The following is a 24,457-nucleotide window of genomic DNA, read 5'->3' as shown; positions in this document are numbered from 1 at the left end:
TTTTGATGGGTTCCCAGTTAATACAGAGGAGAAACTGTTAGTCAAGTCCCTGAATACAGTCTTGTTTGCTCAGCACGTGAACAAACACCTATGGCTCTGGTCAACAAAGACCCTGAGTGCCGGCCGCTTATATGAGCTGTGACATGCTGTAGGTGATCCCAGGAGATTAGACCTCAGGTGGAGCCAGACAAAGTGTCTTTGTGTCCGGCCGAGGTAATGAATTTGTCCTCCTTTCACGGAGGGATTCCATGTTAACCTGATCACGAGTCGCGCTCAGCAGCAGAATAAAAGTTCAAGAGATCGCAGGGAGGTGAAGCATTCTGTTTTTATGAAAAGTGATACGGCGATAGGGGCCACCCTTTAGAAAGCTCGCCGTGTCAGACGTGGTCCTGTGGCGCTCGGATGAAACACAAGGTCTGTTAGCCGAGTCTGCGCCCAGCCCAGCTTGACAGTTCTCCCACAGCAAGGATTTTTGAAATGTCAGCGGCCATGCAAAATTCATGCTCAATCATAAACGAAACCCGTCACACGACAGGGAGCAGCACTAAATAATTCAGCCTTTGTCTCGTTATGATTCCTCTCAAAAGCGAAGGCATTCAAGGGGGGCAGGCCTATTGATCCGTGCTCGCCTTGGTGGGTGCTTCTCTGAACACCTGAGACCTTGTTCTCGCTTAGACTTAAAGAGATCAGATCTCTCCCAAGGCCACGGTCTTACACCTAGCAGGTGTCGCACGCCGACGATCTCGCATCTGTCGACAAGTTTTCATGACATGTCAACACGTGAGAGTGTGTTTTGAAGGGGCCCTTGTCCTTTTACACAGCAACGTGTCAGGCTACATCTTGTGACTCCAACAGGTTAGCTCCAGGATTGTACACAGTAACACAGAGTCCCTAGAGACAGCACTCAGTTACCTACAGTCTGTTACAAGACATATAGACAGTTTGTTGTTAAAGGCACAATAAGTGATCCAAATGTAAACAGTCGCCCTACCACCAAAACTCAAAACACAGGACGGGATCTTTCTGGCTCTGAAATTGACTGACAGGTCTTTTAATACACACTGACACTAAATAACAACTAAATAATATTAGTGATGATTTATGATGCTGTTAAAGGTTTATAGAAGTGATGTTTGTAAACACAGCCGTACAGTTGTCCTAATTATGATCCTTTTTTATTATTAATTAATTATTATTATTATTATTATTTTATTAAGTTAAAATCATCACCTAAATTATATATGTGTGATTTTTATAGACCATTTCACAGTTGTAAACATAAATATTTCAAATATGTCCCAGTTTATTTCCTGTTGCAGTGCAAGGAATAGGCTATATAGAAAAAGGAATGGTCATTGCATCACTGAACTCACATTGGTGCCAAGCCGGTAGCATTCTACATGTATTTGATTGTAATGGAGCAGCTTTGTTGTCAATAACTAACCAACTATCAAACTGTTAATGATATTTAATAATATCCAGGCGGGCTAGCGTTAGCCAGCTCTCTAGCTAACGTTTCCTATTATTGTCAGCTGGGAGATGTGTTGGAGCGGTGATTTTGCTACATTCCACAAGCTCTCTTAGCATTTCTATTCTAATAAATAAACAAAATAAACTCACAAAATGTCAACGAAAAGAAATATTCTTACACCTTTTTTCTTTATTGAACCGAAAAATACAGCCACACACCTTCTGAATTCAAGTTTCTCTCTTTCACCGAACTGAGACTCGCTTAATTGCCTTGTTAACTCACCGTAAAACACACTCCATTCAAACTCGACAGAAACAAAATGAAACTCACCAAAACGTCTTGGTTAGTCTTTCCACTCTTCCAACAAGTTGGTCAAAATAAACCCTTAATTAGACGAGTTAGATGCAAAAATATGCCGGCTCTATACGCTGTTTTTCCGCGCTATCTCTCTCTATCTCCACACTTCCTTTTAGCGCTGTACCAGCTGCCTACTCTCACTCGTTCTTCGGAGGTAGACCATTAAATTAGCTAAATAAAATTACAAAAATCACACAAAAAACAACCGTCGATGTACTCAGCTTATCGCTGATACATTTGTCCAATCGTCCAACCCTAATGGACATGTTTATACTCAATGTGAGCACCCGGTGGTTGATTAATCCGGGCGTACAGCATAGAAGTCATTATTTTTATCGATGCAGAAAAGCCAATTACAAAGTACTGTGTGAGTCAACACGACGTATAAGATGAATAAAAACAGTGTTTGCCCATGCCAAAGATTTCTATGTATACCCTTGTGTAGGTCTGTCTGGTGAAACCGTCCTAACGGGCTTCAGTATAACGATGCTTGTTGATTCATGCATTTCAGTGCCCCCTTAGCACCACCAGTCGCATACACAGAAAGCTAGTTGTCAGTTCATGTCAGTTGTGTTTTTTCATTCCCAGGTGACCCAGGAGATTTGTGATCCAAGCAGAGTCTTCCGCCTCCTCGGATCTGACAGGTTGGTACAGAGATATTTCCATCTTGAGTCAGTGCAGATGAGCGATCAAACGCAGCGAGTGGAGGAGCACGAACCACAGAAATCTCAAAGGTCCTTCTAAAACACACCACCTCATAAACAAACAGGATTACAAACCTCCTCACTTCCCCTGTTTATCTGCCTTTTCATCCATACCCCTGACTGTTGGTATAATTTATCAGCCCCATGACCTCCATAATACCAGGCCCCTCGTGTTATGGCTGTCCTCCCTCAGGTCTTATTACCTGGAAACCACCAAACAACCTGCTCTCCTCCTGTGCTGTGAGCCCACAGCTCTCATCTCCTGCTGCTTCTGGTACATCTCTCTCTCTCTGCTGGTCTCTACCTGCCTCTCCTCACTCTATTTTCATCTTAAATCAATTCTCATCTGTTCTTGTTCTTAGATTTTACTTTCTTATGACGCACTAAACCCTGCTGCCCCTGAATGCACCCCTGACATTATCCTTGAATGCCCCCTCGCTCTCTCTCTCTCTCTCTCTCTGTTTCATGGTTGCTGCTTCAGTAGCTCTGATGGCTGAGATATGAAGGCCGAGCTAAATGTTAGACACCTCACTAACAGTCATAAACCTGTTGTTTTAAATAACAGTTTTTAGCTATCTCAATACATCCTTTATATATATGATACGTTTGCTATTTATCTATAAAATGTCAAAAACTAGTGATAAATGCCCGTCATAAGTTTGTGATAACCCAATGTGATGTCTTGAAATTGCTTGTTTTTTCAGACCAGTCGTGCAAAACTTAAAAATTTTAATTGTGGAAAGCAGCAAATTGTCACATTTTACAAGCAGAACCAGACAGTGTTGCCATTTTTGCTTGTTAAATTACTTGAGCGGTTACTAACTGATTACTCATTACTGATTAATCTGTCATTTATGTATTAGATTAATCCAATAATCGTGCTGTCTATGAATTGTAAGAAAATAGTGAAAAATGATTATGATTTCCTAAAGTCCAAAGAGATCTCATCAAATTTTGTGTGAATACTTCACAAATCTCCCTTTAAGGTACATTTTGAACAGATAAAAAAGGTGCGATTAATCACGATTAACTACGGACAATCATGCGATTAATCACAATTCGATATTTGAATCGATTGACAGCCTTCGTATTTTTTGCCGATGTAGGGCTGCAACTACCAATTATTTTCATTATCGATTAATCTGACAATTATTTTCTTGACTAATGTTGATGAATCTTAATTCATGGTATAAAACAGAGAAAAACAATAAATCCTCACATTTTAGAAACCAGGACCTAAAAATGATTGCTGGCGATCAATCGTTTTAGCTCTCGACTGACGTCATGATGGTTGGTTTCAGACACAGCAGGATGTGATTTAGCTCCCCACCTCTTACACACACGCTAATGCTCACGGTGAGCGTGCTCAGTGAGGCTCTCGATGAAGCCGCCCTGCCTGTGGCACCGGAGTGCGGCCTCTCTCTGCCCAGCCCCCCCATGTTTTATTCACCGCCGCCCGGGCACTGCCAGCCTGGTTTGAGTGTCTCTCCATGCCTCTGTAATTTCATCTGATGGAACGGACAGTATGGACTGTAGCTTCCCTGCTCAGCTGTCACCGCCACATGGCATCTGAAGATGCACCCACTGACGTCCTGATCTGACTCTGACGGTTAACATGAACTGTCAATACGCTGTCTTCTGAGTAGATCGATACCATTAACATGAAGCTGAGTTATGTCACTGGTTGTTAATGCTGTTAAATTAGCAGCACTTCTTACTCAATATAAGCTAAACATTTCATAGATAAAAGTCAATTCCCGTCATAATATTTTACTAAACATCTGTCATTCCTGCAGACATTTGTTTTATTTGCCTATCAGTCAAATCTTTAAAGGATCAAAACATGCACAAGTCACATGACTCTACTGTTTTCTACTTTCCAGGCAGCCATTGTTTTCCATTCATTTACATACAAAGTTAGGCTGACACAACTAACCTAAAAATAATGCTGACATAATGTGCTGCCTGGTAGGTAGAGTGAAAAACAAAGAGAGGTCAGTATTAAAGGATAAAACTATTTGGAAATATGCTTATTTTCTTTTTTGCAGATAGTTACATGACATGATTGATACCATATGATACTATGTTATATCTCGTTATATTTCTGTTTAATCCATATCATATCAAACCAGGCGACAACCTCTGGGTCTGCAAAGTGAAGCCAATGCTGAAGTGCCTTAAACCTGCATTCTTTCTAACAGCCAGCAGGGGGCGACTCCTCTGGTTGCAAAAAGAAGTCTGATTGTATAGAAGTCTATGAGAAAATGAGCCTACTTCTCACTTGATTTATTACCTCAGTAAACATTGTAAACATGAGTTTATGGTCTCAATCGCTAGTTTCAAGTCTTCAATACAGCATGATGTTCATTTAGTTAATTATGGTCCCATTTAGAGTCAAATACACCATAAAGCAGGGGATGCTTTAGGGCGTGGCTACCTTGTGATTGACAGGTTGCTACCACAGCGTTGTCCGTCTGGGACTTTAACCCTTTCACAGTGCGTTTTCAGTTCATGAAAGTTAATTGTAACATTTTGGTGGCGTTCGGTTGTGCTTAGCTCCACCCTCTCGTGTCACTTCTGGTTGCAAAATGCCAAACTCGAGGATTGAAAACGGCAGTCCACAAACCAATGGGTGACGTCACAGTGACTATGTCCACTTCTTCTATACAGTCTATGGTACAAACACCAAAGTGTAAAAAGTTGTAGTTTTAAATTGCTGCTAGGATTTTGTAATGTTTGAACAGAACAAGGCTAACAGTTTCCCCCTGTTTCCAGTCTTTATGCTAAGCTAAGCTAACCAGCCGCTGGCCCTAGTGCCGTACTTCCACCACACACACGAGTGGTATCAATCTTCTCATCTAACTCTCAGTAGGCTGATTTCAGTTGCCAGATTGACATTAAACTTTTTATTACAGCTCTGGTTTTCCGCTCCACCAGGTACCACGACTACCATCATTTAGTATTTCTGTGTGGCGTTCTAACTGTTGTGTCTGTGTTTCTTTTGCAGGGTGGTGGTTTTGCAGAGCCGACCCACAGACAACCCCACGGCCCTGAGCAACCTCTACATATTAGCAGGTCATGAGAACAGTTACTGAGCCTCTCCCAGAGGAAAGTGGATCGGATGCCTCAGATTTTTGGGAGAAACCTCCGGACTTTCACCTCAGGTTCTGTGTGGAGGGAAACGTCTGGTTTAAAACAGTTATTGGGATCATTTGTTACTGATCACGGGATCGACAGGTCAGTAAAAAGAGGAGCGTCTTCACTCTGGATTCATGAGTAGCCTTAACACCAGCAACACGTTCACCGTAGCTCCGCCAGTTACGAGCAGGAAGTGGAGAAACAATAAAAGCTCGAATGAACATTGTTACTTAGCATTTTTCCTCACTTTTTTCCGTACTGTGGACTGAGTTACAAAACAAGTTATCTAGAGGTATTATTGACAAAAAGTGCCATTAAAATTCACAAGAATTTGTGATTGTATTAGCAAACAGTGGGAGATCTATTGTGTTATTGTCTGTAACATGTCGCTCATAATCACAAACGTTAGTCGGCTTGAGAGGAGATTTTACAAGCTCTGTAGTCAAACTAATAGCTCAGTTTAAACAGAAACCCATGAGCATTGTGGGTTATTTAAGCAATATTTATTAACCTCATGTTAAGTGATAGGGTATGTTTGATTTACAGACCGTATTAACGGACAGTGACGGTGAGGATTAACTACCTAGTGAACAGAAGCTTTGGGTTACTTTTACTGCTATGTAATATAGTCGCATCTCTCCTGCTCTGCTGCATTTTTAGAAGTTGGATATAATGTAAATTTTTTTTCTTTACCTTCCTCTTTTATAGACCTTTTACTTCTCATTATTTGCACCATGTAAGCACTTTTGTACATTTTTTTATTTAAAATAAAATGACAAAATGAGGGACAATGCTAGGTTTTTTTGCTAACATCTTTGCATTCCCTTCGCAAAATGTTTTAATGTATGCTGTTTTTTGTAATTAAAAAAACCAAGATAACATGAATGGATTCTGGTTTATTTTTTGAGAGATTGTTTTGATGCAACAGAGCCGATGATGCACGAGTTCCTCCTCGCCGGTGATGAGAGTCTGATGGGAGGAACGGGGGAATACGGGTGAGTATTAGTTTCCATTATTTCCCTGTTTAGTCTGCCATTCCTCTGACTTCAGCAGCCTGCACTAATTAGTCTCAGTGCGACACAACAACATGACAGGTTCACATTTTCCTCCTGTGGAATGATGTCAGACAGATGTGGTTGTTTTGATCATCACTGAAAACATGAAATGGACTTTTAAATGTAAGAAATGAATCCCAGAATGATAAAATGTTGTCGGCTGTGCAGCACAAACTCATTTACTACCAACTAAAAGTGATTTCAGATTCAGGTCTTTTAAGGACAGGAGCATCAGTGAGTTCCCCCTCTGAGAGTAGACTGTTTACCTGTGGGTGTTTTCCCTGATAGTCACTGACTGGAGGAGGCTGTCATTTAGACTCAAACTTTTAGATTCGTCATATACATTCATTAAATTTGACCTCTGAATCATTCGGAGCAGTGAGCTGCTGTAAAGCCTACGGGGAGCAACTTGGGGTTTCAGTGTCTCGCTCGTGGACAGTAGGAGCCGGGGATCGAACTGCCAACCTAGCGGTTAAAGGACCACTCTACACCATTTACCTGCCTCTTTATTATCATTAAACATCTAACATTAATCATCTCTAACTCTCAGTCTGTCAGGTGTGAAAATCTACATAAAAACACCCCACAGGAGTCTGCTTTTCCTTTTTTATGGAGGTGGAGTCAGCTAGCTGTTCCTATGGGAACTGAGGTGGAAAAGGGAGAAATGTGTGTTAAGTTGATTAAAGTGAGCGTCAGTAGATAGTACCGGAAGTCAGGTGATTCCACCTTCAAAATAAAATCAAGAAGCAATACTGCCAGGTTTGCTCTAGTGAGCAGTTTAAAGCTGCTCTAGTCAGCTGATTAAAAAGATAGATCACAGGGTTATACTATTTATACTAAGTTACATTTTATTTTGAAATTATTTTTATTGCCTCTTTTCCTCTGTTTTTATCTCTCAATATGCAGTCTGTGTTATATTGTGTACTATTAAATTTAATTTCAATATAAGTGCTTTAACACTGTAACACCTTAGCAAGCAGTTACCTAATTTGGGATTTTAAAGCTTCTTGAATTTACCATATCATTTGTATATATTTTTTTTTACAAAAGGGTTAAAAATCTTTAAAAAAAGGCTTTAAATCTACAGTATTATAATTCATAGATTATATTCTGATCTATAACTCTTAGACATTATTAAAAATATTTGCAGATTCTAATGTCTCATATCTATACATTTCAGTTATTTCACATTACTAAGACTATAGAAGTGTAAAAAATAAGCTACGTCAAATTATTCCAAGGGACATGCATGAGGGGGTCCCTGGTATATTCTCTATCTTGGAAGGGGTCCTTGGCTGAAAAAAGATTGAGATTTATTTAACCTGATTCAGTCCTCACCACTGAGTACCTGCTGCTCCTTTTAATGTAGCTTTTATTGTGTATTTTTATTTTAAGTGTGTTTTAATTTGTCCTGCCTGAATGTGATATGTTGTGTTTTAATGTACCCTTTTTAATAGCAGATTTTGCACATGCAAACCAAAGACACATGTCTGCCTTTTGTATGCAAAAAGTAGACGATAAAGTATTTTCTATACTACTCTACTTTTACTTAAATTTTATATATTTTTTTTTTTACTTGTGACAGAATATTTATACACTGGTGTTTCTACTTCTTAGTTTAAAAGATCTACTTCTTCCACCTCTACAGAACAACACAACATTTTATATAAAATTAGCATTTTACTTAGCATAGTACATTTAAAAGAGCAATAAGAGTTGCTGTGTATGGGTTACCCATAAAACATACTGAAGGAAGTGATGGGTGCTCAGTTTCTGTTTTTATTTTGAAGGGCCCCACCGGATGTCCGGGTTTATTCTTTCCGGCTTGACTCGTTAAAACTCGGCTCTTCTCGTGTTTGCAGGCACAGTGGAGCTGAGATCATCCAGCTGGTCGTGTTTGGAAGAAGCTGCAGCTCCTCTCTGACTCTGTTTCTGACTGAAGAACATCTGAGAACATTTACACTCAAAGTAAGTTTCACTTTTACATTTTCTAAAGAACAGGAAGTAATTTAACTGAAATGTTTATTATATTAATATAGAAATGTTTCTACTTTTATGATCAGCTGGTTTTATTAGGAAACTTTAGCTCATACTTCAGGATTATATTAACTATTTTATCATCACAAACAATCCTCCAGTGTCTGTTATAAACATGCAACCATGAGATATTTATTCATATTTTTGTTGCTATTATTTAATGTGCAAATAAGTGCAGCACTTTGATTTTATTCCCCTGTCTCTTCACTCTCTCTAGTGTTATATGTTTTCGCCCTATATCCCCCTCAGGGAAATGACCTAATATACTTTGCATTGCAAATGTTTTCGTTACGTAGTCTGTTAGGAGAGGTGTAATGTTGCCTCTAAGCAATTAAATCTCTTTTGGAGGTCAATCTTCACATGATGATCCCCATATTAGAGGTCAAACACAAGTTTATTTTATAACTTTTGTTAAATTAGATGCATGTAAATGCTTTTGTGCTTTTCAGTATATTCAGATGATTATGTATCTTTTTTTTTTTGTAATAATGATGCAGAAGTCAAAATGTCTGATACCATAACATGAAAAGCCACCTAAATAAACAAAAATATATTTCATGTTTAACCCTCTGAGACCCACAATAGACCTGTTTTTCTGTTTCTTAGGGAGGTACAGGGGGTCTTTAGGGGGAGATAGCAGGTCAACAGTAGATGTCACATAGAAGTGGTGTACATCATCTGAAAGCTGGAAACCTGAGCTCAGCACTTTGTCAAGTTGTTCTAGTCATAAATCAATTAATTAATTATTTTAAAAAAATGTAAAAGTGTATATGGGTTTAAAACATTATGATAGAAGTATATGATGGATATTCCCATGCTCTATTATGTATCATAATAAGTTGTTGCAGCAATTTTTGGGTTGATGCCATTTATTACACAGATTTGGTGCTAAATTTAACTACTTTTTACCACTTGAGAATTGATAAAAATTATCAATAATCCCTCCAAAATACCACATTAAAACTCCAAGACGTTGAGGAACACCATAGAAAAAGCCATAATATGATTTGAAACCCCCTTATTGTCAAATAAAATTTAAAAAAAAATTTAAATTAAAATAAGCTTTATTGGCATGAATGTTCATGTTACATTATTGCCAAAGCTAATGAATAATTACATTTCACAAGAAATAATCACAATATACCAAATGCATTTAAATATAAATTATTTTACAGATGTAGTAAATCAGAAACATGTTCGGAGCTTGTAGCACCTCTTATTGTATGGCAATAGTCAACATATTTTGCAGCTAATATTGCACATTGATTTTCTTCCCCACATAAGTATGGTGTTTTCTGAGGATTGGGAGATGAATGAACTCAGGATATATGTTATTTATTTTTTCAAAGAAAATATCCTTATATATATTATATACTCTCACATCCTTATATTTCTCACAGCACAGTAAGAAGTGAGATTCTGTCTCCACCTCTATTGTATGACAACGTGAACCCCCTTATTGTCAATCTACCTAGGAAAGCCATCCATCCTCTGAATGCTCTAGGTCTCTGGTTTATGGCTGTAAAGTTTCATGAGGCTGTGATTATGCTAGAGGTCACCACAGGTCATTTTATACAGTGAGGTTAAGTTTCAAAAAATGGTCTCACTACAATGACATGTCTACTATGGGGACTAACATCATCACACATGAATACAGTTGGGCTTTTCCAGAAAATAGCTAACCCTCATATGACTCAGTTCTGATGGTTATTATGAATTTATTCTAGCTTTAATAGAGTGAACTATTCATATAATCACAAAGTGGTCACTCCTCTTCTCTTTATCCCTGCTGAGAACCCTTTCTGTGTCTCTTTACAGGCTGCAGAGACCTTCCTGCCTCCTTTGACCCTCCTAGAAAAGCTGTTTTTTACCTTCGGATGTCTGCTGGTGCAGCCTGAGGATGGAGAAGTACGAGAAGATTGCAAAGATCGGAGAGGGCTCCTACGGTGTCGTCTTCAAGTGTAGAAACAAAGACACGGGGCAGATCGTCGCCATCAAGAAGTTTGTGGAGTCAGAGGACGACCCCATCATCAAGAAAATCGCTCTGAGGGAGATCAGGATGCTCAAGGTGACAGCACATTAATACTCTCTCTCACAAACAACTCATCCACATCTGTGTGTTTGACGTTCAAGGACATTAAACTGATGGAGCAGCAATTCAGGTTTACCGGTCTATGGACGCCCATTTCTGCCAGGAAAAGTTTAGGCAAGATAAAATGCTAATGGTATGTCACAATTATGAGATAAAAAGTAAAAAAATTGACTTAGTAAGTAGAAATTCTAAATTAGTACATAAAAACTATGAGATAGCACTTCAAATTTGGTTCATTAAATCCAAATTATGGCAGAAAATGTCAAAATTGTGACATAAAAAGTCCAAATTATAAGATGGTATGAAAAAATTATCATTTAGTACTTCAAAATTTGGCTTCTTAAATCAAAAGAAATTAAAGAAATTCAAAATTACGTGATAAAAAGTCTGAGATTAAATTAAGATTAAGACAAAATTCATTTAGACTTTTTTCTAGCCTATAGAGAACATGTCAAAACGTTTGACGTACTAAGAAAAATTATGAAATAGTAAGAAATAATGATAGTAAAAAGGCCAATTTATAAGATAGTATATCAAAATTATGATTTAGTAAAAGTCTGAGATTAAATTAATAAAATAATTTTGACTTTTTATCTCATATTTTTTATTTATCAAGAGTATTTATTTTTATTTTTATAATGACTAACTTTTTATTCATTTTTTACTTTTTCTGGCTTCCATACAATTCCTTATTCCTTATGTCAAATTCATGCAAACTAGTCCAAATATCAGCTTTTATTATACTATATCTCATTATTACAATTAATATTAGAAGGTAGCCTTTAACCTTTTAATTATGTAAAATATTGTTCTTCTATTCATAAAATGGATGAAAGTATAAAAAAACTTCTTCATGGTGGTCAAAGTTCAGTCTATTATCATTTTTATTTGCTTCAAACAAAAACCTGTGATGCAATACTTTTATTTTGAAGTTTTATTTGACCTTTTTAAAGATGCAAATCCTGTTTTTAGTGTCTTCCGTCTCTGCTGAGCGGCCAGCAGGAGGGACAGCATGCTGTTAATTCTGAGGCGAAGAGGGGAAGCATATTTGTAGCTGCTGCTCAGAGAAAAGAGCAGCGTTCAAAAGGTTTAGAGGGTTGTAATCAAATGAGGGAAAAACCCTGCAGAGTCAGGACTGACTGAAGTACTTCAATTAGGATGTGAACTTTATTTTAATAAAAGGAAATGAATGCTTAAGTAACAGGTTAGCGTTGTTCTTCCAGTTTGTTACAAAGACTTTATTAACTTGGAAATAAACAACAAAAACATCAATAACAGTTAGTTCTTAGTCCCATAAATAACTAAAATATCAAGGTTATCCTGTTTCTTTTTAAACCAAAGGCTAAAACTGCTAAAGCTGTTTAATTTATGTTGCATAATAATTATCAAAGATGCAGTGGTTTAATTAGTCATGCGTGGGGCGGGAGTGTTAGTGGCCCGCTGGACACCAGGAGCTCATAAATAGGAGAGGATGGAGACGGGTTGTCAGGGGCAACAGCATGTTTATTACCTGCTGTTAACAGTTTAGTGTGTTTGATAAGAGCAAACCACAGCTGGGGCAGTTCTCTAAACCAGCAACGTTTACTGGTTTATTACTGAAGTGTATCTGTGTGGATGTTACTGTGTTATTCTTGACAGCGAGCTGAGATGTTTTCTTCTTCTGTGTTTTGTTTCTCTGCAGCAACTGAAACACGCCAACCTGGTGAATCTGATCGAGGTGTTTCGGCGTAAAAGGAAGCTTCACCTCGTGTTCGAGTACTGCGACCACACGGTCCTCAACGAGCTGGACCGCCATCCCAGAGGGTGGGTGTGTCTCTAGAAGTATTCAGATCTTTTACTTAAGTAAAAGTAGTAATACCACAGTGTATAAATAGTTTGTGACAAGTAAAATTCCTGCATTCAAAATTTGACTTAAGTAAAAATACGAAAGTATTAGTATTAAAGAGGACCTATTATGCTTATTTTCGGGTTCATGCTTGTATTTTGGGTTTCTACTAGAACATGTTTACACGCTTTATTTTTCTCATACCGGCTGTGCCGCAGCACCTCTTGAAACGCTCTGTTTGAGCAAAGTGTATTACTTGGTGACATCATCACGTTACGGAAGGAAAGGGGGGACTTCAAACAAGGCGTTTCAGGCAGTTCAGGAGCAGTGTTTCTGTGGGGGAGAGTAACTCCCTTTGGTCTGGACTTTGGGCTTTGTATCTTTGCAGAACTTTTACATGCATAAAAAAAATATATTACACAGTAAAGGAAAGGGAAAAAGCACAAAAGCATAATAGGTCCCCTTTAAAATATACTTAAAGTACCAAAAGTAAAAGTAGTTATTATGCAGAATGGCTCATTTCAGAATAATATATATTATAATATTGGATTATAATAATTTATGCATTAATGTTCACTTTAATGATGAAGTAAAAATTCAGTAAATAGTGAGTATTCCCCCGTATGTAATATCTGTATACACTATAATCACTGGTATAATGTGAATATTCTAAGTGGTCATTGGATCCTTTAAGTGAAGTAATGAATTTCCAGAGGTATAGGCAGATATGATGCATTATAAGCTGGTTAAAAGTCACTATAAGTGGTCAAAAATATCATTAAATCCATGCAAGAACAACACAAATTAGTATGATACTTAATGCTTTAATATTATAATGCATTATAGAAATTGTCACCAAATATTCTTACTAATATCATGATACTGATTTTCAGCCCTACAGTATGTGTAAAGCAGTAAAAGCTTTAGAAACTTGTATTAGTAATGCAATAAAAAGAATATATTTCTCTATTTAAGCACGGACACACAGCTGAGTTTACTGTCCCGACATAAACTCTGAGATAATGAGAGCATAAATCTGAGTGAGGTGTCTTTTGATTCAACAAAGCTCTGTGTACTTTCTATTATCTCTACATTACATATACACCACACCGTACACTGGGCTTTGTCCGCCCGCTGACGGGCACAACGCTCGTCTCCCGGGGAAGCTGACCTGCTCGCTGTGGAATGTTTACGGTGATGCCCTCCCAGAATGCATTGCTGGCTACTGGGAGCTGTCGGGACTCTGTAGGCCGGGCCACATTTTATACGGAGTGTTTTGGCTGTCTGGTCTCCCCGTCTGGTCCTGGCCTGTAGCCTCCTGGACACAGAGGGTTCAAAAGAAAGGAAAACAAAGTGAGGAGAAGGGGCGGAGACTGTCATTAATTGCTAGTCACAGGGCTCGATTTAGCCATTTCCACGGCAACGCTGATGGATGATGGTCCCCGAACCAACAAAGCCTCAGTGTGTTGAACAGTGGAAACAGGACGGCTCACTGTCCTCCAACAGAGACGTCTGAGGGACAAGACATGTCGGGAAAACATGAGCTGAAAAACTAGAGATGACAACAAAATTAGACTGAAAAAGCCCTCCAATAATCCAAGAACAAAGTTATCTATCCATCTGTTATCAGATTCATCATTTTTAGATAGATTAATTAAATTTTTGAACCAGATTCCTCGAACCCAAACAAACTTCTACAGCTGTTAGTTTCATTTTTAGCTCTGAGGAAGGCAACATTGGTCTGTTAGTCAGTCCAGACTGAAATATCTCAACAAATATTGCCATTCAATTTTATGCACACATTCATGATCCCCACAGGATGAATCCTACTGGCTTTGGTGATCCTCTGATTTTTCCTCTAGCGCCACCATGAGGTTCACATTTGTGGCTTTTAGTGAAATGTCTCAACTTGGGCTTAAAATAGTTAACCGCGGTTAATTGAAAATTAATCACACATTTTTTATCTGTTCAAAATGTACCTTAAAGGGAGATTTTTTCAAGTATTTAATACTCTTATCAAAATGGGAGTGGATAAATATGCTTGTTTTATGCAAATGTATGTATATATTTATTATTGGAAATCAATTAACAACACAAACAATGACAGACATCATCCAGAATCCCTCACAGGTACTGCATTTAGCATAAAAAATATGCTCAAATCATAACATGGCAAACTGCAGCCCAACAGGCAACAACAGCTGTCAGTGTGCTGACTTGACTATGACTTGCCCCAAACTGCATGTGATTATCATAAAGTGGGCATGTCTGTAAAGGGGAGACTCGTGGGTACCCAGAGAACCCATTTTCATTCACATATCTGGAGGTCAGAGGTCAAGGGACCCCTTTGGAAATGGCCATGACAGTCTTTCTTCGCCAAAATTTAGCGTAAGTTTGGAGCGTTATTTAGCTTCCTTCCCGACAAGCTAGTATGACATGGTTGATACCATGGATTTATTAGGTTTTCTAGTTTCATATGATATCAGTACCTTCATTCTAGTAAGTTGTGTTAATGGACTGGACATTTTCTGGAGCTTTCAGACAAACATGTATAGCCCTCATCAACAGATGGCACCTGCTCAGTTGTCGAGGAGAATAATCAGTTGTTAGCTGGAAAAGTTCCATTTGATGGATCTTTTTGTCAAGCTACTATCTCTAAGCTCAAATTTGACTTGGATTATTTCCTAGTGATCAGTTAACTGATTAATCGGCTAATCAGCCTGACATGTTGGTTTCCTTCTTGTCTTTCAGAGTTCCAGAGCACCTTGTAAAAAGTATAACCTGGCAGACACTTCAAGCTGTCAACTTCTGTCACAAACAAAATGTGAGTAACTCGACTCGTACTCTATCTTTCTTTTTATTATTCCCACTCGTACCTGTCTCTAGTATACTGTCTGTTTGAGTTGTCAGAGCAGCTTGTTGTTGAATTCCTCCGGTCTCCTCCCACCCAGCCTTCTGCTTTATGGCTCTTTTTTCTTAACAAGAATTCCTTCCCCTTGGCTGAGCAGCAGTTAATGTATCACCTACGCACAACAAGAGCCCCCGTTTAACACCACTGTCTCTGTCGTCTTTTACTGTTTCTCACACAGAACCCTTTTATTCTCCGCATCTCACAACTACGTGTTATTCAGCTTTCAATATAGTGATTTAATTTGTTTCCTTTTCCTGCAGTGCATTCACCGAGACGTCAAACCGGAAAATATCCTCATCACCAAACATCAAGTCATCAAACTCTGTGACTTTGGCTTTGCCAGGATTCTCAGTGAGTTTTTTTTTAAAGACTTTATCAACAGCTACAGTTATAAACAGTGCCACCTGGTGGACACTTAGATGTTGCATTCAGTAGTGCTGGCTTTGTAGTATTTTAAGGCTTCAGTCATTACATGCTGTGTGTTTCAGGTGAGCAGCTGCAAAGGTATTACTGAGAGGAAGTTTGTATGTATTGATACTGAAGCAGCACTTAATCAGTGTTTTACTTCTTTTTTTTTTGAAAAATGTATACTTTTTCCAGCCACAAAATCAGAAATAGTTTCTTCTTTGATTAGAAATGCCACACATTTTGTTGACTGTATGCAGATTAGGGCTGTCCTCAACCAAAAAAATTCCCAGTCAACAAACACGCTATATGATTTGTTGACTTATCGATTAGTTGATTTAATCAACAGATCTGTAAAACTGAGTTTTTCCACCACTTTAAATCTTGTGTTTATCAGAGAAGCAATAATTCAATTAATACTGCATTTATTTATACAGTACATTTAAACTAATATTCTTATTTATTTATACTATTCTTGCATTTTTACACACTTAATCATAGATACCATTTTTCAGCATTATTATTCATATTTACACTGTTGTTATATATTGTATTATACACATTTTCATATTTGTTATTTCTATTTTTCCATATTTATTGTAGTTATACTGTAGTATAAATCACATATTTTTACATACTTATTTCTCTTAATTTCTCAATGTTTATATATATTTATATTCTACAATGGAAGCAACTGTAACATAACCTAATTTACCCCCGGGGATAAATAAAGTATTTCTGATTATTATTATTATTATTATTATTTATGATAGAAGGAAGTTTGCGGTTGTTTTGCTTTAAGACAAAAAGGTTTGAGAGCCGTTGATTTAGAATATATCAAGGGACAATTAAATATGACTGAACAAATACTGATAGAGTGAGTGATTTGTGTGATTTGTATAAATAGTTGGCCAGGTCGTTACTTCACATCTCATTCAGTACCTTATGTCGTGTGTTTCTGTGTTTGGTGCCTCCAGCTGGACCATGTGACTACTACACTGATTACGTGGCGACCCGTTGGTACCGGGCCCCCGAGCTACTGGTGGGAGACACTCAGTACGGCCCTCCGGTGGACGTCTGGGCGATCGGTTGTGTGTTTTCCGAGCTGCTGTCAGGGATCCCTCTGTGGCCCGGGAAGTCTGACATGGACCAGCTGTACCTGATCAGAAAGACTCTCGGTAATCAATCAGTCAGTCTGCTGCTGTTCTGCTGAGGGGAAACCTGCCGATACAAACTAACAATAATAATACATAAAAGGGATGTTTGTGGCTGAGGATGATTAACATTGACGTTTATTGTCTTTCATCACAATCATATTGTGATGAAATGATGATATAAAGTTATCAGACAACTTACACAACACTTTGGTACAGATTAAAGCAAATTCATGTTCTGAAACAAACAGGGAACAGGGCTTTATAATGATTTACTGTATATACACAATGCACTCCGCATGCAATGTTGCATCACCTGACAAATTTTGACAGATACATTAGATATGCCAATTTTCGGGATATTAGTTGTCACATTTTTGAGAATAAAACATGATAAAGCAAGAAAAACATCTTTCTACTATTCTTGCGAAGTTTATGGTGGAAGTTGGAAATGAATATAAACTTTTGGACAAATAATAAAACCGATCTTGAATATATTCACAGAAGTAATTTGAGACATGTTATGATCATGTTTCTTGTCCTCTGCAGGAGATCTGATCCCTCGACACCAGCAGGTCTTCAGCAACAACCAGTTCTTCTGTGGAGTTTCCATCCCAGAGCCTCAAGAGATGGTGAGACACACAAATGTGCTGCATCTGCCCACATCACACAAGTGATTTTGATCTATATTAACTGTATTCAGGTGGTTCTGTGTATATTTGGTATTCAGTGAGCTTTGCCAGCAAAAATAATTCAAAATCACAAAACACACTAAATGTTTGTCATTTCTTCTTTCTGTAGGAAGCTTTGGAGCAGAAATATCCAAATCTCTCACATCAGGCTCGGAGTCTCATGAAGGTAACAGTCATAATCAGTTTTCATGTTTTTCAGCCTGCTGTAAAGGAATACTTCACCCCCAAAATGATCATCTCTATATCAATTACTCACCCAGTGTTACCTTGAATTATTGAAGAATTAATTTTTTTCTTGCATGCCTCCACGGTGAACGAAGAATCCAAAAACAGAAACTCTCACAACTCGTGCAGTAAAATCCAGGTCTCATTTTGTTTTGATGTAGTTTTGCTGTTGTTAAACGTGGCCCCAATTTACTTCAGTTCATCAAGACATTTCTCCGTTTTTGGTTTCTCTGTTCACCGTGGAGGCATGCAAGAAAAACTAAGTTTTTCTTAAGAATTCAAGGTAACACGGGGTGAGATTTATATACAAATGATCATTTTGGGGGTGAAGTATTCCTTTAATGCACTCAATTTTAATCCAGTGAAATGTGCTCGTTTTACTACATTTCTTTTATTGTTTGAAGATATATGCATGTCAGAAAAAGAATAACTTTCATTTGTTCGTGTGACAACAAATCAGGAACTATGTGCAAAGGGTTCCCAAATAACCAGAGTAAAATACTCCATCATGTTTACTTACTTGCATAATTCTGACCATAACCAGCTAGTTTATTTTCACAAAATTTTAATGGCAGCTGCTGGTCAAAGAGAAACTAAATCTCATGTGGACAACAAGCTGTCTGGCCCTGACCTCAACTGTCTCCTGTTGATGGTTTTGCTGTTTTAGGGTTGTCTGAGGATGGACCCGTCCGAGCGGCCAACCTGCGAGCAGCTCCTCCAACATCCGTACTTCGACAGCCTGCGAGAAAAGAGCGAGAGCACCTCGAGAGAGCAGGATCGCTCCAGCAACAAGAGGACACGGTTACCTCGCAAACACCTCCCTCCCGGGGTCAGTAGCCTTATGCACGAAGAGTAATGACTTCACATAAAACACCAATATGCTGCCATATTTAGGCCTAATGCAGTTTACTGTAAATACTGCATATCTTCCAGTCAACTATCCAACATCTGTCTTTTAAATAATGTACTAAAAATGCATCAAATTGCAGAAACTCTTCGGAAAGTCTTCAATACATCTTTTAATTAAGATATATTTCTAACCAGAAGGAACCCTCTCTAAACACTAAATATCATATAATTGTATTCTCTCAAAAATCATCCCTGAAACTTTATTTATTTCTTCCTCCATGCAGTATTTGCCACAGCTGACCGGCAGCAGCATCTTCCCAGCGTTGGACAATAAGAAGTACTACAACAACCTGCGCAAGTTCAACTATCACCTCCCGAACATCTGAGCTGAATTAAACCTCATCAACCGGCAGCATCTCCTGAAACCTGCAGATTCTGGTAGCACCTTGGTTTTTAAAGAGAGGGTTCAACCACTTTTTAAAGTTTTTGTTTATCACGTGTCGGGTGTGGCTTGATACTGATGTCAGTCTATGCACTATTCCCCAACATGTGGCCTCAACACGTGTTGGTTTATGTATGTTGCCGACGTTTCAAGCTGATTTTGTATATACGTGTAAAAGACAAGGAGCGATGTGCTGCTCTGCTCGTAGCCGCTGAGTAGACTGAAGGGAAAACTACGACGTACTGCCTTTCCTGGTTTGCCAAATGTATTTTTTATACAACGATGGACTCTTTTAAAAAGAGTGACATGTTTTTTGGTAGTCTTCAGTAAGTTATAATGTAGGAGACTTTGACTCGTGAGCATTTCTGAAACTATTTATTGACGTCAGGAGTGAATATTCCTTTAACCCACATTTACTAGCGTTTAGCAGGAACAATACACACATTGTACTCATTATCTCTGGAATTTTGGTGCTAAGGATGTTCAGCCATCTGTCTGTCCTCAGATATTGTACAAATGCCAAATTAATCTAAAGAGAGATGATTTAAAAGACTCTTGAATCTTTTGAATTTTCACAAATTGTTTTTTTCTTTGTACCCACATATGGAGTAAACATTAATACATTGAATGTTGAGAATATAATAAACTATAGAACAGTTCAATCTATCAAGAAAAACTTGCTGTCAACAATATAAAGTGCTTTAACTTCTCTCTTTGCTGGACTCTTTAAAGGTGCAGTGTGTATGATACAGCGACATCTAGTGGTGAGGTTGCACACTGTTCCTTTAAAGCTTGACTATAATTGGAGCTGAAAGGTGACACATCCACCTGAATATTTTCCAATGCTGCTGTTCTCCACACGGCTTAATGATTCACATGGTAACACACACATGTTGGACGATACAAGCCCTTCAGCCCTCGGGTCTTTTACTTTGAAAACCTTTAAAAAGGTGCCCATATTTAACAAGCAGTTATAACAGGTTTCAGTCCAGGTCCAGTGATATATCCAGACGTGGGAGTGCCGTCTGTAGTCTGTCAACTGTCGTTTGTTTGTCTTTAATCCCGGGAAGATCACTGAGAAACAGATACTCCAGATTCCTGTGTGGAATTAATTAAAATTAGGAAACAAATCAGTGTCATTTAAACATCATATTTCTCTACAAAGAAACATATTCACCTCTTTTTAGATGGTAAACACTCACCTGAGTTGGTGCAGGGCGATTAAGCCCTTGTCGGTCACATTTCCACACGACACCACCTCCAGCCTGTGCATACTCTCCTGCAGGTTCTCTATTGAGCTCAGCTTCTCCAGGCACGTGTCCTCAATGTAGATACACTTCTTGAACTTGATTTCCTCCACATGTTGCAAGCCATCTAGAAAAACAAACACACTCCTCACTGATTAAATTTACATTAGGCAAAAGAAGGACTTTACACCAAAATAAATCTGTGTGGACTCTGGCACCACAGTGCGTGAGTGCCGTAGCCAATGAGGTCAGAGACGGTGCAGTGTGTGTGTCCGCTCGGTGTAAAACATCCCGGTCACTTGCGTCACTTTTGGATAATCAGTCTGAGACAGATGCACTTTCACCGTCACCTCGTCTTTCTTGTTTACAAAGAGGGGAATCACTTTCAGGTCAGCGGTCGAGGTCAAGCTCATGTTAACATAGTTCATGTAAAATTTACACTTTCTGAGCATAGCATTAATCTTTGATTTGAGCAGGCTCTTTAGTCCATTAATAGGCCTGGGTATCGAAACTTAATACTCTGTTGGTGCTTACCAAAATATTTCTGTTACACAGAGTAACGAAAGCTGGTCTCAAATGTCTGGTCACGTTGATATTGTTGTTTACTTCTTCTTTGATTAAATAGTTCTTGATTCAAATCAACATTTTGCCAATTTTAGACCATTTTTAATGCTACGTTATTGTACAGCTGCTTGCATTTTGACAACATTTAACATTTGGCTTCTTCTGTTAAATGAAACAGGGGTTTTGTAGATAAACATCCTTATATATCTTAAAGTAAGGCATCAAAAAACAGTATGTTCTGTACTGTAGCAGCACTAGTATCAAAAAAAGTCAAATTATACTCCATTTTAACCATAAAAACAAATGACATATTCTGCCCCAGCCAGCTGTATTTTAAATTAGATGCATAGATGCTAACATTAGCATGATATACTGACATGTTACAAGTCACTATAAACCTACTAACTGCCTACATGCTAGATGTTGCCATGAAAATTTCTAACAATAACATGCTATCTTACTAAATATTACATGCTAACAGTCTCCTCAAATCTCTTACATATATTTTGACAACAGGCTCTTAAATATTGAATATTATTACATTTAATCTAATAATGTTAAATAATATTTAATCTAATAAAATTTAATATTATTAGATTAAATGTAAATACTTAAATTTTCTTGGTGTGTTTCTGGTTTTAGTCTTGTGAAATCTATCAATGACCATATGGAGGGAAATGGAAATGAGAGTGGGACAATCCACATGGACAAGAACCTAATATTGTGCCCACTGTAACACTGACCCAGGTGGTCAAATCCGTTTTGCATGATGCAGGATTCAGTAGCATCTATCGCCTGGATCTTGTATCTGCCCAGAGGACCCGTTGGCAGTCCGTTGTAGTCGTGCTGAAAGCGATCGAAACCTTGAAACCTCACTTTGGCACCGCATCTCAGCAGCCACTCTGCTGCAGCTCGGTCTGGACCGACCGCTTTGATCCTTTCATAGTCCACCCTGAGAGAAGATCATGACAAGACAGGTAAATGTGATGGGTCACACAAGATAGGGGTCAAGAGGATTACAAAAAAATAAAGTTTAAATGGCAACCTGCCCTCCAGGCCAGTTGTTTTAACCTGAGCAAATCACCAACTATTTGTTTTTTTGGTTATTTATCAAGTAAAATACCATAGTGGCTGGTTGTAATTTTAAAATCTGAGGATTTTTGCATGTTTTTGTACCTAAATATGTGGATTGTTTTGGACATTTTATAGACTTAAGTGTTAATAAAAAACAGAAATGACATTACAGAACTAATTGCTAGTTTCAACCCTAAATTTTTGACATCTTAGGTCACAAAAACCTGGAATTCTCTGACAATAATACATACAGCAACATAGAGCTGGACAAGATATCAATATTGTGAATATGAGATCATGGTCATCAAAATCCTTTTTTTTTTTATCGTAATCGCAATATGGCCTACTGCAATTTTCAAATTGCAAGAGGCACAATATTTGTTAAAAGTGAAATGTGTGTCAAATTACCATTTTAAATTAAATATTGTCGTGGTGCAGTCCTGACCTACACATCATATTCTACAGACTTAAGAAAAACATCTTTGTTTGGTACAGATCTCTGCATATACCTACCAATACACCATAATCATTTTATGTTTTTCAATGAAAATGAGCATAATAATATAAAAGTTATCATTCCCTCTAATATCACAATTGCAATATCAATATGTCAAAATAATCACAATTAGATATTTTTCCAAAATCATTCAGCCCTAATGGTTATTTAGCTGTATATCAACATTTACATGTACACCATCCCCAAAATATTACAAATTATCAATATTGAGATAATAAATCTTATTCTTAAGTTCAAGTTCAATTTTGTCACCATAAAAACATAGCTGAAATGAAATATGGTTTCTTCTGGCTCAGGCTATACAAAACTGGAAAAGAAACTAGAAAAGCACCCTAATTTATATAAATATAAAAATAAAATATAAACACTATTCGATATAATGCAGTACATTTTAACAGCCTCCAAATTATCATACAGTTGAATCAATACCTTATAAAACAGCAAAAGCAAAAACTGAACTTTACATTCTTCATGAAGGCAGGATTGATTAAGCTAGGTGTGCCTAATATACTGGCTACTGAGTGTAAACTGGATATTACATATAAACATGCAAAGAAAAGATGTAAGGTGACCTGGTTTGTGTGTTTATGTTAACTGAGGTGTATGCTGAGTGCTTTGTCACTGTTATTAACATGTCTGTCCATGCATAGCTGTGTATCCATCAGCTAGCACACGTAGCTGAATCATTAATCCATTAACAGTGTTGTCTTACTTGTTGAAGACTGCATTGAGCCATCCCCAGAAGTGTCTGCGGCTGCTCTCCCCCTGACCCACAGCACACTGCACTGCCCTCGATAAAAGCCTCATATCTGAAATATACATAGAAAATAACACATATACTACTATTATATTACTATTATACTTAGACTTGAGTCAGTTAAAAAAAACACTGAAACTGCGACACAGCAGAATCTGATGAAATAATCTCACCTGCCCTCCAACAGCACTGTTTACATTTGAGACGTCTCCATCGCTGTAACCTTTGCCCTTGTGACGTAAAGAAAAACGTGCCCTCTGATTGGCTGGAGCGTCACGTTTCCAGAGGGGGCGTGGCCACGGCTCGGCTTTCAGCATAGGAAGCTACTAGTGATGGGAATTAAGGCTCGTTTTAGTGAGCCAGATCATTTGGCTCAGCTCACCAAGAAGAGCCGGCTCTTTCGGCTCCCAAACGGTTCTCATTTTAAAACTTCTGCCTTTTTATAATTCAGCCAAATTTAGCTTTAGCTGTTTTGACCTATGATCACTATGTGTGCACATATATCACTTAAAATATTCAATATAATTATACTAAACCTTATAATTTCCAGAATACCATAATTTTACATTCTGCTTCGTTTCAGAATCAGAATCAGAACTAGAATCGTGTTTATTGCCAGGTGTAAGAGGTATACACTAGGAGTTTGCTTTGGTTTTGTTGGTGCAGGTCAAACAGTATAATAACAAAAGAATAGATAAAAACGTTAGAATAAAATAATGATAAAAAAAAAAAAATTTCTACCAATATACAAAATAAGCTATAAACAAAAATTTCCGACTGTCAATCATCTTTTCTGCTATTCGCGCACCGCATTCCTCTCTCTTTTTCTCTCCTCCTCTTCCTCCTGCTCAGTACCTTTAGACCGTCACACGCCGCGTACCGCCGCCCCTCCCTGCTTGATGGTATGATCCTTGTCTGTCATCACCTGATTGGTCGCACGG

The 24,457-nt window shown here is 38.0% G+C and overlaps 3 protein-coding genes across 11 annotated transcripts in view; 2 read left to right on the top strand and 1 right to left on the bottom strand.

Moving 5' to 3' along the window:
- Positions 1-6,555, top strand: part of map4k5 (mitogen-activated protein kinase kinase kinase kinase 5) — a 39,606-nt gene extending 33,051 nt beyond the window's left edge. For all 9 annotated transcript variants that reach the window (XM_074661540.1, XM_074661539.1, XM_074661538.1 and 6 more), the window contains 2 exons: positions 2,417-2,472; positions 5,540-6,555. In XM_074661540.1, coding sequence (XP_074517641.1) covers positions 2,417-2,472; positions 5,540-5,627 — 144 coding nt within the window. In that variant the 3' untranslated portion in view covers positions 5,628-6,555. The remainder of the gene's footprint in view (positions 1-2,416; positions 2,473-5,539) is intronic.
- A 2,032-nt stretch (positions 6,556-8,587) lies between these two features.
- cdkl1 (cyclin dependent kinase like 1 (CDC2 related kinase)) lies at positions 8,588-20,019 on the top strand. Its single transcript, XM_074661543.1, has 10 exons — positions 8,588-8,693; positions 10,581-10,830; positions 12,536-12,657; positions 15,431-15,503; positions 15,851-15,941; positions 16,973-17,173; positions 17,699-17,781; positions 17,951-18,007; positions 18,734-18,895; positions 19,200-20,019. Exons 2-10 carry the CDS (start codon positions 10,663-10,665, stop codon positions 19,299-19,301), a joined length of 1,059 nt encoding a protein of 352 aa, XP_074517644.1. The 5' UTR covers positions 8,588-8,693; positions 10,581-10,662; the 3' UTR covers positions 19,302-20,019.
- dmac2l (distal membrane arm assembly component 2 like) lies at positions 19,718-23,811 on the bottom strand. The gene is made up of 5 exons (XM_074661544.1): positions 23,690-23,811; positions 23,472-23,568; positions 21,912-22,120; positions 20,560-20,731; positions 19,718-20,455 (listed from the first exon to the last, which is right to left on the bottom strand). Exons 2-5 carry the CDS (start codon positions 23,564-23,566, stop codon positions 20,341-20,343), a joined length of 591 nt encoding a protein of 196 aa, XP_074517645.1. The 5' UTR covers positions 23,567-23,568; positions 23,690-23,811; the 3' UTR covers positions 19,718-20,340.
- Between the last annotated feature and the right edge of the window lie 646 nt (positions 23,812-24,457).

This window comes from Sebastes fasciatus, chromosome 15, assembly GCF_043250625.1.
Source record: "Sebastes fasciatus isolate fSebFas1 chromosome 15, fSebFas1.pri, whole genome shotgun sequence".
In the NCBI taxonomy this organism is placed as follows: Eukaryota; Metazoa; Chordata; class Actinopteri; order Perciformes; family Sebastidae; genus Sebastes; species Sebastes fasciatus.
The sequence above is the reverse complement of the archived record's forward strand: the minus strand, read 5'-3'. Positions and strand labels throughout refer to the sequence as shown.

Coding starts and splice junctions, on each gene's coding strand:
- cdkl1 (XM_074661543.1), top strand. CDS start 10,663: ATGGAGAAGTACGAGAAGATTGCAAAGATCGGAGAGGGCTCCTACGGT. Junction 12,658..15,430: donor CTGGACCGCCATCCCAGAGG/GTGGGTGTGTCT, acceptor CTTGTCTTTCAG/AGTTCCAGAGCACCTTGTAA. Junction 18,008..18,733: donor AGGCTCGGAGTCTCATGAAG/GTAACAGTCATA, acceptor TTGCTGTTTTAG/GGTTGTCTGAGGATGGACCC.
- dmac2l (XM_074661544.1), bottom strand. CDS start 23,566: ATGAGGCTTTTATCGAGGGCAGTGCAGTGTGCTGTGGGTCAGGGGGAG. Junction 22,121..23,471: donor CTCAATGCAGTCTTCAACAA/GTAAGACAACAC, acceptor ATCTTCTCTCAG/GGTGGACTATGAAAGGATCA. Junction 20,732..21,911: donor AAACGGATTTGACCACCTGG/GTCAGTGTTACA, acceptor TTGTTTTTCTAG/ATGGCTTGCAACATGTGGAG.